Consider the following 12,657-nt stretch of genomic DNA (forward strand, 5'->3'; position numbering starts at 1 on the left):
CGAACTGCTACAAACGGGAGTAATTCGGAAATGGAGCGAAGACTGTAAACGTGCCTTCCATAAATGCAAAGGCTTGATCACGTCCAAGGAAGTTTTGGCTCATCACTGCCAATCAGACTGGCGTGCGATGCATCCCCTTACGGCGTAGGAGTGGTATTATCGCATAGATTCCCTGATGGCTCGGAGCGGCCGATAGCTTTTGCGTCACGCTCATTGAACTCAGCTGAGCGTAACTATGCCCAGATCGACAGGGAAGCACTCCGCCTGGTATGGGGAGTGAAGAAATTCAACCATTACCTACACGGACAAAAATTTACCTTGTTGACTGACCATCAACCCCTCGGCTCCATATTCAACCCTAAAAAGGGTGTTCCCATTATGACAGCGCAAAGGCTACAGAGGTGGTCCCTTTTCCTAGGGGCACACCAATATGACATAGAATACAAAGGATCAAAACAGCATGGGAATGCTGACGGTTTATCGCGCCTACCATTGCCAATGGTAGAAGAGGCACCTACAGCAGACCCAGTGGAGATGTTCCACTCAACCATAGTGGAATGTCTACCAGTAACAAATTCTGCCATTGAAAAGGAAACGAGAAATGACCCGACTCTCTCACGAGTCTACGATTTAACGGTGAAGGGATGGCCAGCACATGGCGAACCACTGTTGCCAGCATTCTCGCAAAGAAGAGAACAGCTGTCAGTGTGCCGAGGAACCTTGATGTGTGGATCCAGAGTGGTGATTCCACCCAAACTCCAGGATAAAGTGCTAAAGGAGCTTCACGAGGGGCATCTGGGTGGAGTGAAAATGAAGAACCTAGCCAGAGCGTTGTGTGGTGGCCAGGTATCGATGGAGACATTGAAGAAATGACCAAGAGCTGCCTAGGATGCCAGAAGGTCCAAAACGCCCCACCACAAGCCCCTCTACATCCATGGGAGTGGCCCTCATCTCCATGGCAAAGGGTACACATCGACTTTGCTGGTCCATTTATGGACTCAATGTTCTTAATCGCAGTTGATGCACACTCCAAGTGGCCGGCGGTAATAAAGATGTCCTCCACCGCCACGGAAAAAACCATCACAGTATTAAGGACCATATTTGCCAGGAATGGGCTGCCGGAACAGATCTGTTCTGATAATGGACCGCAATTTGTGTCCGAAGAATTCAGGAAGTTCTTAAAAAACAATGGGGTTAAACACTACACGTCCGCCCCATACCATCCCGCCACCAATGGATTGGCTGAAAGGTTTGTCCAGACCTTCAAGAAGGCCATAAAGGCCATGGGTAATGAAGACATAAAACTTCAGCATAAGGTAGATAACTTCTTGTTTGCATACAGGAATGCAACACATGTGGTTACAAACCAAACTCCCGCCATGATGTTCTTCAATAGAAGCCTAAGATGCCGGCTGGATTTGATCAAGCCAAACATCAGAAGGGACGTGGAGAACCGGCAATTTCAAGGCATGAATGAAAGGCCAACTAGAACCTTCCAGATAGGTCAACAAGTTTTGGCCCGGGACTACCGTACCGAGAAATGGCAGCCTGGAACTATTTGCACACGACTAGGACCGCTGATGTATACCGTGGATATTGGAGAAAGCATAATAAGGCGCCATGCTGACCAGATCATAGAGTCATCCGAAAAGGGACAACCTACACCACAACTCTATACGCCTAATGATGAAGTAGAGATACCCATAGTATCTACCTCCGATCCGGTGATACTGGAACCAGATGAACCCGACACTGGCATTCAAGCCGAATCAGCCTTGCCAAAAGAACCTACTACACCACCAGAAACCACTACACCACCGAGGTGTTATCCGGACCGAGTCAGGAAGCCTCCAGAGAGACTGACTTATAATTGATTAACTGCAGCAAATGTGTAGATTATTGTTCTTGTAACATGTTAATTAATGATTACTTAAAATATTATGTACTGGTTGTCAAAAAGGGGAGGAATTGTGGTGTATGTGCCTTTAAGAGCCCCCTGTATACTGTAATGCCGGTAATGGCCACTCGGGCTATATAAGCCTGTATATTGTCTTGTATCTGTTAGTTCACCTCCAGACTTTGTTCAGTAAACACCTGTGAAACCAACTCCTGCCTTCCGTGTCTCTATTAACACACGGATACAACAGTAGGATACAATGCAAATAGGTCTGGTCTGCTTGAAAGACTCTCTGGAAACTGCTAGAAGGTTCCGAGCTCAACTGCTAGCAGGTTCCGAGCTCAACTGCTCGCAGGTTCCGAACTCTACTGCTAGAAGGTTCCGAGCTCTGACGTCATGACGTCATCACGTTCTTCCCGCCGTTGAGAGATCACGTGACGGACGGCATGACGTCATCACGCGGAGTACAGGAAAGAAGCCCTAGTACAGTTAACAGATACATTAAAGGTGCAGCCCCCAGCTGTACTACATTGCTGTAAAAGGAATTATATACAATTGTCCGTAATCCTCTGGTGGTTCCGCCACACTAGGGTCTTTGCCTTTCCAAATAGCAATGATCAGACCTTTAATGTACAGAGTATTTTGTACTATAAGAAGATACAAATATTACAATTCATGGATTTGCAGGAGGTGCATGGTCTGTATCATCATGTGAAATTATTTTAAGTATAGGTGTAGATACACAGTGTATTAGAAAAACAGCTCTGAGCAGATTAAAGGGTTGATTTTCCTGGAGCCGGGACAGTTTGTAAACCAGGGCTCTTAAATATATCATTTAATTAACTGTAGTGAAATTGGTGGGATTCATTTGTTTAATTTAATTGCAATTAATTAAAGGGTAAGTCATGGCAGGACAGCCCGGTGCCGTGGTATGCTCCTCCTGCGCTATGTGGGAACTCAGGGACACTTCCTGTGTCCCTGACAACCATGTGTGCAGGAAGTGTGTCCAGCTGCAGCTACTGGCAGACCGCATTACGGTGCTGGAGCAGCGATTGGATACATACTGGACCATTCGCGATGCTGAGGACGTCGTGAATAGCACGCTTGATCAGTTGGTCACACCGCAGGTAAAGTTGGCACAGGCAGAGAGGGAACGGGTGACCAACAGGCAGTGTAGTAGGCGCAGGCAGGTAGTGCAGGGGTCCCCTGTGGCCATCCCCCTCTCAAACAGATATACCACTTTGGATACTGATGGGGGGGATGGCTTACCAGGGGAAGGTAGCAGCAGCCAACTTCCTGGCACCAGGGGTGGTTCTGCTGCACAGGATGGGAGGAAAAAGACTGGGAGAGCTATAGTGATAGGGGATCCTATTGTAAGGGGAATAGATAGGCGTTTCTGCGGCCGCAAACGAGACTCCAGGATGGTGTGTTGCCTCCCTGGTGCAAGGGTCAAGGATGTCTCGGAGCGGCTGCAGAACATTTTGGAAGGGGAGGGTGAACAGCCAGTTGTCGTGGTGCATATAGGTACCAACGATATAGGTAAAAACTGGGATGAGGTCCTAAAAGCTGAATATAGGGAGTTAGGAGGTAAATTAAAAAATAGGACCTCAAAGGTAGTAATCTCAGGATTGCTACCAGTGCCACGTGCTAGTCAGAGTAGAAATAGAAAGATATTTCAGATGAATACGTGGCTAGAGGAATGGTGCAAGGGGGAGGGATTCAAATTTCTGGGACATTGGAACCGGTTCTGGGGGAGGTGGGACCAGTACAAAACGGACGGTTTGCACCTGGGCAGGGCCGGGACCGATGTCCTAGGGGGAGTGTTTGCTAATGCTCTGGAGGAGGGTTTAAACTAAAATGGCAGGGGGTTGGGAACCTGAGCGGAGAGACAGAGGAAAGGGAAACAAGGATAAAAGCAAATGACAGGAAGGAGAAAAACAAAAGTGGCAGGCAGAGATTTCAAGGGTTTAAATCAGACATGGCCACAGTAAATAATAATTCTAAAAGATCTAAGTGTTAAAAAAACAAGCCTGAAGGCTTTGTGTCTTAATGCAAGGAGCATTCGTAATAAGGTGGATGAATTAGCTGCGCAAATAGAGGTAAACGAATATGATATGATTGGGATTACGGAAACATGGCTCCAGGGTGGCCAAGGCTGGGAACTCAATATCCCGGGATATTCAATATTCAGGCAAGATAGGCTAAAAGGAAAAGGAGGTGGGGTAGCATTGCTGGTTAAAGAGGGGATTAATACAATTGAAAGGAAGGATATTAGCTCTGATGATGTGGAATCTGTATGGGTAGAACTGAAAAATACCAAGGGGAAGAAAACGTTAGTGGGAGTGGTATATAGACCTCCAAACAGTAATGCGGAGGTCGGAGATGGCATCAAACGGGAAATTAGAGAAGCGTGCAATAAGGGCACGGCAGTTATCATGGGTGACTTTAATCTACATATAGATTGGGCTAACCAAATTAGTAACAATACTGTGGAGGAGGAATTCCTGGAGTGCATTCGGGATGGTTTCCTGGACCAATATGTTGAGGGACCAACTGGAGATCAGGCCATCTTAGACTGGGTATTATGTAATGAGAAAGGATTAATTAGCAATCTTGTGCGAGGCCCCTTGGGTCACAGCGATCATAATATGATAGAATTCTTCATTAAGATGGAGAGCGAAATAGTTGACTCGGAGACTAGGGTCCTGAATTTAAATAATGGAGACTACGATGGTATGAGATGCGAGTTGGGTAGGATTGATTGGGGAATGACACTCAAAGGATTGATGGTGGATGGGCAATGGCAAACATTCAAAGATCGCATGGATGAACTACAAAATTTGTTCATCCCAATTTGGCATAAAAATAAAACAAAAAAGGTGACTCAACCGTGGCTAACAAGGGAAATTAGGGATAGCATAAGATCCAAGGAGAGGACATATAAATTGGCAAGAAAAAGCATTAAACCTGAGGATTGGGAGCAGTTTAGGATTCAACAAAGGAGGACAAAGGGATTAATTAAGAGGGGGAAAATAGAGTATGAGAGTAAGCTTACAGGGAACATAAAAACTGACTGTAAAAGCTTCTATAGATATGTGAAGAGAAAAAGATTGGTGAAGTCAAGCGTAGGTCCCTTGCAGTCAGAATCAGGGGAATTTATAATGGGGAACAAAGAAATGGCAGACCAACTAAATACATATTTTGGTTCTGTCTTCACAAAGGAGGACACAAATAACCTCCCAAAGATGTTGGGGAACATAGGGTCTGATGACAGGGAGGAACTGATAGAAATCAGTATTTGTAGGGAAATGGTGTTAGGGAAATTGATGGGATTGAGGGCTGATAAATCCCCAGGGCCTGATAATCTACATCCTAGGATACTTAAGAAAGTGGCCCTAGAAATAGTAGATGCATTGCTGGTCATCTTCCAAAATTCGATAGACTCTGGAACAGTACCCATGGATTGGCGGGTAGCTAATGTTACCCCACTGTTCAAAAAGGGTGGTAGAGAGAAAACGGGGAATTACAGACCGGTAAGCCTGACATCGGTAGTGGGGAAAATGCTAGATTCCATTATAAAGGATGTAATAGCAGAACACTTGGAAAAAAGTGACCGGATCGGATAAAGTCAACATGAATTTACAAAAGGTAAATCGTGCTTGACTAATCTACTGGAATTTTTTGAGGATGTAACTGGTAAAATAGATAAGGGAGAACCAGTGGATGTGGTGTATTTGGATTTTCAAAAGGCTTTCGATAAGGTCCCGCATAAGAGATTAGCGTGTAAAATTAAGGCACATGGGATTGGGGGCAAGGTATTGACTTGGATAGAGAACTGTTTGGCAGACAGGAAGCAAAGAGTTGGAATAAACGGCTCTTTTTCCGAGTGGCAGGCAGTGACTAGTGGGGTACCGCAGGGATCGGTCCTTGGACCCCAGCTATTCACAATATATATTAATGATCTGGAAGAGGGAACTAGATGTAATATCTCCAAGTTTGCAGATGACACAAAGCTGGGTGGGCGTGTGCGCTGTGAGGAGTATACCGAGAAACTCCAGTATGATTTGGACAGGTTGGGTGATTGGGCAGAAGCATGGCAGATGCAATATAACGTGGATAAATGCGAGGTTATCCACTTTGGTGTCAAAAACAGGAAGGCAGATTATTATCTGAATGGCAATAGATTGGGAGAAGGGGAAGTGCAACGAGACCTGGGTGTCCTTGTGCACCAGTCGCTGAAAGTAAGCATGCAGGTGCAGCAGGTGGTTAAGAAGGCAAATGGTATGTTGGCCTTCGTAGCGAGAGGGTTTGAGTACAGGAACAAGGATGTCTTGCTGCAGTTGTACAGGGCCTTGGTGAGACCACATCTGGAGTATTGTGTGCAGTTTTGGTCGCCTTATCTGAGGAAGGATGTTCTTGCCATGGAGGGAGTGCAGCGAAGATTCACCTGGCTGATTCCTGGGATGGCAGGAATGACGTATGAGGAAAGATTGGGTCGATTGGGCTTGTACTCGCTGGAGTTTAGAAGAATGAGAGGGGATCTCATCGAAACTTATAAAATTCTAACAGGACTGGACAGACTAGATGCTGGAAGGATGTTCCCGATGGTCGGGGAGTCCAGAACCAGGGATCACAGTCTAAGGATAAGGGGTAAGCCATTTAGGACAGAGATGAGGAGGAATTTCTTCACCCAGAGAGTGGTGAACCTGTGGAATTCTCTACCACAGAAGGCAGTAGAGGCCAATTCATTAAATATATTCAAGAAGGAGTTGGATATATTTCTTAAGGCTAGGGTGATCAAGGGATATGGCGAGAAGGCAGGAACAGGGTACTGAATTTGGACGATCAGCCATGATCTCATTGAATGGTGGAGCAGGCTCGAGGGGCTGAATGGCCTACTCCTGCTCCTACCTTCTATGTTTCTATGTAAACAGCAGCAATGCACTCAAAATCCAGCCCTGGGGAGCTCAGGTCCTGGGTTATATAAATGGCAAAGTCTAATGCTAATGGTAAGAGCAGAAAAATGAGGAGCATCTGCAGGACTCTCAGATCTGAAGCTGCGTCAGAGATCGGGACCTGCTGATCACCATTGTGCCTGATTGTCCTTTAAACTCTGTGAGGCGGGGTGCAGCAGTTGGGTAATAGCGTGGAGGTAAAAAAAAAAAAATAATGCAGGACTCGCCTGCAAATCTAAGGCCTGCCTTCGGGACCCTTCCCCCGCCACCCCCCACCCCCCCTCCCCTGCCGAGGACTTTCCAGTCAGCGAGGGTTCAGAGGCAGTCCACACCACAAGGTTTTCCTGGGCATCCCTGTGCATGGGAACCCAGCAAGTGTAGCTTCTGGAAGTAGAGGTGGGAAGCCAGGACTCTCCTTGCTGTCTCAGCAGCATGGTTGCACCCCACCTGCAGGCCAGTCTCTGCTCCCCACAGGAAAGCTTTGGGAATCCCGGGGCAGAGTTAAAGGGGTGTAGACCTGGCGATCTGGGTTTATGCTTCTTTATCCTGACTCTTGTCGTTCGTAGAACACTCAGTTCCTGGCTACTTGGGCTAGGAAAACCGCCCCTTTAAAGATCTGCAAACAAATTATGTGTTTCAGTTTTCGTAAATGCTCATTTCTTTGAGGATGCACAGCCAGCCACAAAACCACATGCCAGGAATGAGTGTGTGGGTGCACAGGCGGGGAGAGGATTATATCCCTAAAGGCAAGGGGAAATCCAGGAGCATTACTTTTTGTTAAATGTACCCTCCATTTTTCCTCAAAGAAAATAATCGGCTCCCACTATTTCTTTGATTTGTCTTCTAATTTAATTTTTCATGAAGAACTTTAAGTAGAGACTCTCACTGCAAGCCCACTTCAGTGATATTAATTATGAGAAAAGGCCCCCTGTATATCTGAGCGGCTCCACTGCAAACAGTGGGACTTCAAACTGGCCTCACAGCTGTTCCAGACTTTACTGGCCTCGGAAAACCAGGCTGAATGCATTCCAAGCCTTTTGCATGGCTTCTCAGTGTCGACTGACTCTGGAGCAGTCCTGTGCTATTTGCAATGAAGCTATTCTAGCACCGTTTCCCCCAGTAACTGATGTCACCAGTATGGCTTAGTAGGTATATCAGGGTCAGCCTGCTCTCGAGTTGGGAGTGCAAATCAGAGATACACTCGCAGGGAGTACAAGCCATAGATGGAGTTACAATGTTGTAGCCCTGTCTCCAACCTGCACTCCCTGTGAGCATGGCTTCTCGCTGGGAGCGCAGGATTATGGAATTGCTCCTTTAGATCCTACACAATGGTCTTCACACCAGCATGAAAATCAACATTTTTTTTAAAGAAATTTATGGCGAGTCTATTATTTGCTTCTTCAAAAAGCGGAGTACTCCTCCTAAACATTCCTTCTCTTTTAACTCTGTGTTCTCACCATTTGAATTGCTGCTGTGTATTTCAGCACAGGACCTTGGTGAATGGAAAAGGTTCATTCTTATTGTATATTTAATATGAAGCCTCATCCTCAACATGGTTTGATGCTGTTTACAGGTTTCTCTGTTGTTTGCCAATAACTTCTCTTTTTTTTTATCTTCCCCTTCCTTATCAATTTAGCTATACGATGGACCCAGTGCCCAGTCCCCCCTTATTGATACTTTCTGTGGGAATACTATCCCCCCAGCAGGCAGAACCTCTGATTCTAGTCTGTATGTGGCATTCCATTCAGACTCTAATTTTTCAGGCAATGGATTCCAGATGCTGTGGTTCCAGAATGGTAAGATTACACACAATGCTGAAGAGTGCTTGCTTAAGCTGTCTGCCTGGCCTGGCTGCCAGATCTTTCCTTTTATCTCATGGGCCAGCTTTGCTTTACTACCGCACCAATTGATGCAAATTTCCTTGTAATTTCTCCCAGACTTTCCTACATCAAATCCATTAAAGCTCGTTTGGATATTACAATTGCCAAACTCCTCTTATTTTCCAATTACCTATTCCTGCTATTGCTACAAAATAGGCAGGACTGGATCATTCTTCAAGCCTCAGTTGTTTTCCCAAAGCACTGAATTCTGCTACTGGGATTCTCCATAAGAGTTTTATTTCAATTGCTGTTTTAACAGCAGTTCATCGTCTCCCCCCTTCTGCCCTGGAGTTGTCCATAAAGGGAGCATTCACATTTCAAACGCATAGAGCCAAGGGACTTATTGGGTGGGTCAACACTGAAAGGGCTGCAGAGACTCAGAAAAAGTGAAATAGGTTTACAAAACAGCAGGGAAAAAACTCACAGAACTGCTTCATCAGAGAGGCTGTGTCAACATGACAGTCCTTCTTCACATGAGAAATGGCTCAGGCATTTCCCTGGAGATTTTCTGGGAATCTGACATTAACTGTTACAAAAGTGTTTTTACTTATACTGCCTGCTAGCAAAATCTCTTCCTGCTCATGTACACCACCAAGTGGTTGAATAAACAAGTTGCTTATATGTCACCACTGCTGAAGCTCTGGAGATTAAGGCCCCGATATTTACGGTGAGGCGGGGAGGTTGTGGAGAGCACGTTAACGCGGGGAAAATCCAGCAAGACCAGGGATGCGGAGGCCCTGCCGAATTAAATGGCAGGACCTCGTTATAATTTTTTTCCTCCGTTTCCCACCCAGCAACCAGCCAAATTGGCATGCTGGCCAACTGCCGGGCAGGAAAACCAGTGTCAGGAGGCCACAGCCTAGGATTCTTGGGGACAGTTGCCGGCAATCGGGCCCAACCTAACAGCACTGTGGGAGTACATTCATCGCACAAAATGCAGCGGTTCAAGGTGGCGGCTCCACCACTTTCTCAAGGGCAACTAAAGATAGGCAATAAATGCTACCCTTGCTAGAGATGCCCATAGCCCAAGAATGATTTTTTTTTTAAAGATTCCATTCTAATCCTGAAGTGAACAAGTTCTGTTCAGTTCAGACTCAGGGTTCTGGATGGGCTGTCCATTTGAGAAATATGGCTACTCCCATACAAAGAGGGAGATAAGGGTACTGCCAGTTTGTGTAGCCCACCAATATATCCAGCAGGGAGTGCACAACTAACATAATTAGTAAAATAAATGCCTTTTTTAACATTTTTCAATTTCTTTTAATTCAGAAAGTTACTATTCATCTAATCCCAGGTTGTCTCACATGTGTGTATTTGGTTTTGTGGTCGTGATACCTAGGTGTAGCGGTGGCAAGAATGAGATCCGGTTTTGTGGTATAGAGATAACTGTTTACTCAAAGTGGGATAGGGATTACTCCTACTGCTTAGTGTAGGTAAAATTGCTCCATAAGAAATGTCACTAATGTGAGATATATGCGATAAACTTCTAACCTTTTTCATAGCCTTTTGTAGTCAAATCCAAAGCAAAAATCCACATCCACCCAAACTGATATTCCTATTTCTGATCCAGGGAGATTGATTTGGGCAGATTGTGCACACAGAGGTTAAAGTAGAGAGATGGATTTGGCTTGATGAAAAGGATAATCTAAACCATATGTCCAGGATTATCAAGTCAGATGTTGGTGGAAAAGCAGAAAGCAGTTGCTAGAAAGTGCAGTTATGTGCTACCAGGATCAGCAAAGTAATTTTTATCAAGACCTCTGTATTAGCGAAGTTTAAACTTATTTCATGAACAGTGGATCTTCAATTTAATCAACAATAACAACAACTTTCATTTATATGGCATAGCTAAATGTCCCAAGGTGCTTAACAAGAGAGTTATCAATAAAAAACTTTGACAACCATAGCGATTGATTTGCAGTACAAAATTTGTCAGAATTAAGTTTATCTTAATTTTGAATCCATATGTCTTGCAATAGAGTTTAAAATCTTCTGGAAATTACAGTACTGCATCCGATGTGGGCTGTTGAATCATTGGAGAATCATGTGCTCCTACGCCAGGCTGTTTGTAAATCTACTCATACCACTGCAGCTTCTGGGCTGCCACACCCTACAGTTTCCAGGAAACAGTAAAGCATGACATCGGACAGTGCCAGCAAAATATCAACAATAGGCACTTTTGCCTGGCATTGTGAGAACTTAGGAAAAGGTAGATTCTTGGGACACAGATGTAGGTTGTGGCCATATTAACAAAAGTATTGTATTTGGAAATATCTGAGAGTAGCAACTCTTCCCTTAGCCAAATAAATAAAGGAGAGAACAAAATTCATAATTAATTTGCGCTGATTGCAAAAATTGAGATGACTGGACCATTTCTCAGTAACATTTATCTAACTGAGGGGACAGTACTGCTGTAGGGAAGGGGTGGGAGAGATCGGATTCAACCCCACTGCACTTTTCATCAATATAACATCTTTGTGTAATCCGCTGTCATTTAGGTAGAGTAGCGAAACAAGCACAGTATCGCAAATCAATCAATGACCAACATGTTGCTGATGCACCAAAAATGCAGTTTAGAATTTGAATTTGTAAACATTTTCAATATAAAATATCTTTCCTCACTACTACCTTTAATAATTAGAGTTAACTGTGGTCCTGCATCAGTAAAAGTAGTTCAGTTTTTTAACACAGAACCCAAGTATGTGTTTCCATAGTCCAGCACACCACTGTTAGCGCAGCTGGATTAAGTTAAAATCTGTTATCAAATTTACTAAATTGACATTTGCTGAAATAATAAATCATTGCTTCCTCAGTGTGCCCACTGCTTCAGCAGAATGTTGTAGGTACTTTGAAGTTGTTTCTTTATGTCATGGCTGTTCTGTTTATTATTTGATCTCCTAGCAACCATGCAGGAGCAGACATTATTGCAGACTTTTCGTTGGGGGGTGGGGGGGGGGGTGGGGAAGAGACTCGGAGGGTTTGCCAAGTGGAAAGAAATGTGTAATTTCAGTAGTTTCTAAACTGATGGTCATTTCCCCGTCTGGTTAGAACCGGCTTCCTCACTGCGTCACGAAAAGATGAAGTTGAGATAATTTTTGCATGGTAACAGCATTAACCACACAGTGCTCTGCTGCACAGATTTGTTTAGAATGTTTCACCCTTTCTTGAGCCTCTAATGGTTTTAAAGATAACCAAGTTTATTTGCTTATTTTAAAAACAAACTTTTGTTAGGCTGAGAGCCTTTCTGATGAGGTACTTGCACTAAATTCTTGTGAATATTTTGGTGTCAGGCAGCGACTGCCACTGAGTACTTGCTATGCAGTTTTAAAAAATCCGAAGCTAATCACTCTCAGTTTTCATTATCCATGAGAAAGAACGGATAAGTCTGTGTTTGCAGGTGTTAGCATTGAAATAACATTCATGGTTTCCAAGATTTCCTGAGATGTGTGGGAGCTTCCTGAGACTTTTTTTGTTTACATTTCCTACTATTCTGAGTGAAACAAATGTTAAATTTGTTTAAAAGGTTACTTCACTAAAATATGAGAGGTTGAGTTACAGATTGGAGTAGATTTTTCTCTTAAACTCTATGGATCGTAACTATTTTCTTAATGAATAACTCCTCCGTAGAATATTTGCAGAGAGCTTTGAGGGACCCCTGTGTTTGTTTGTCTAACATATCTGTACCACTGAATTTATACTTATTTTAAACATTGAAAGGAACAAGTGAGTGTGCACAGGTACCCCATTCCAAAAAAGTATTTCTTCAAGCAGTTCTAATGATGTAAGTTACTGATGAGCACTACTGGAGAGTTAAAATTAAACTTATATTAAAAACCTTCATTGGGGAGTTTTGGGTCCAGGTTCAATTCTTGGCAAAGTTAGAAACTGTCTGCTCTAGAAATGTTGGCTGCCAGTGAAAGTCTGC

General features: G+C 44.2%; 1 protein-coding gene across 1 annotated transcript in view; it reads left to right on the top strand.

Annotated features, from left to right (window-relative positions):
- The window catches only part of cubn (cubilin (intrinsic factor-cobalamin receptor)), a 447,009-nt gene that overhangs the window by 123,929 nt on the left and 310,423 nt on the right, over positions 1 to 12,657 (top strand). The window contains exon 20 of the mRNA XM_085987872.1: positions 8,489 to 8,648. Coding sequence (XP_085843998.1) covers positions 8,489 to 8,648 — 160 coding nt within the window. The remainder of the gene's footprint in view (positions 1 to 8,488; positions 8,649 to 12,657) is intronic.

This window comes from Somniosus microcephalus, chromosome 5, assembly GCF_052327205.1.
Source record: "Somniosus microcephalus isolate GS21.2 chromosome 5, FLI_Smic_1.0, whole genome shotgun sequence".
Classification (NCBI taxonomy): Eukaryota; Metazoa; Chordata; class Chondrichthyes; order Squaliformes; family Somniosidae; genus Somniosus; species Somniosus microcephalus.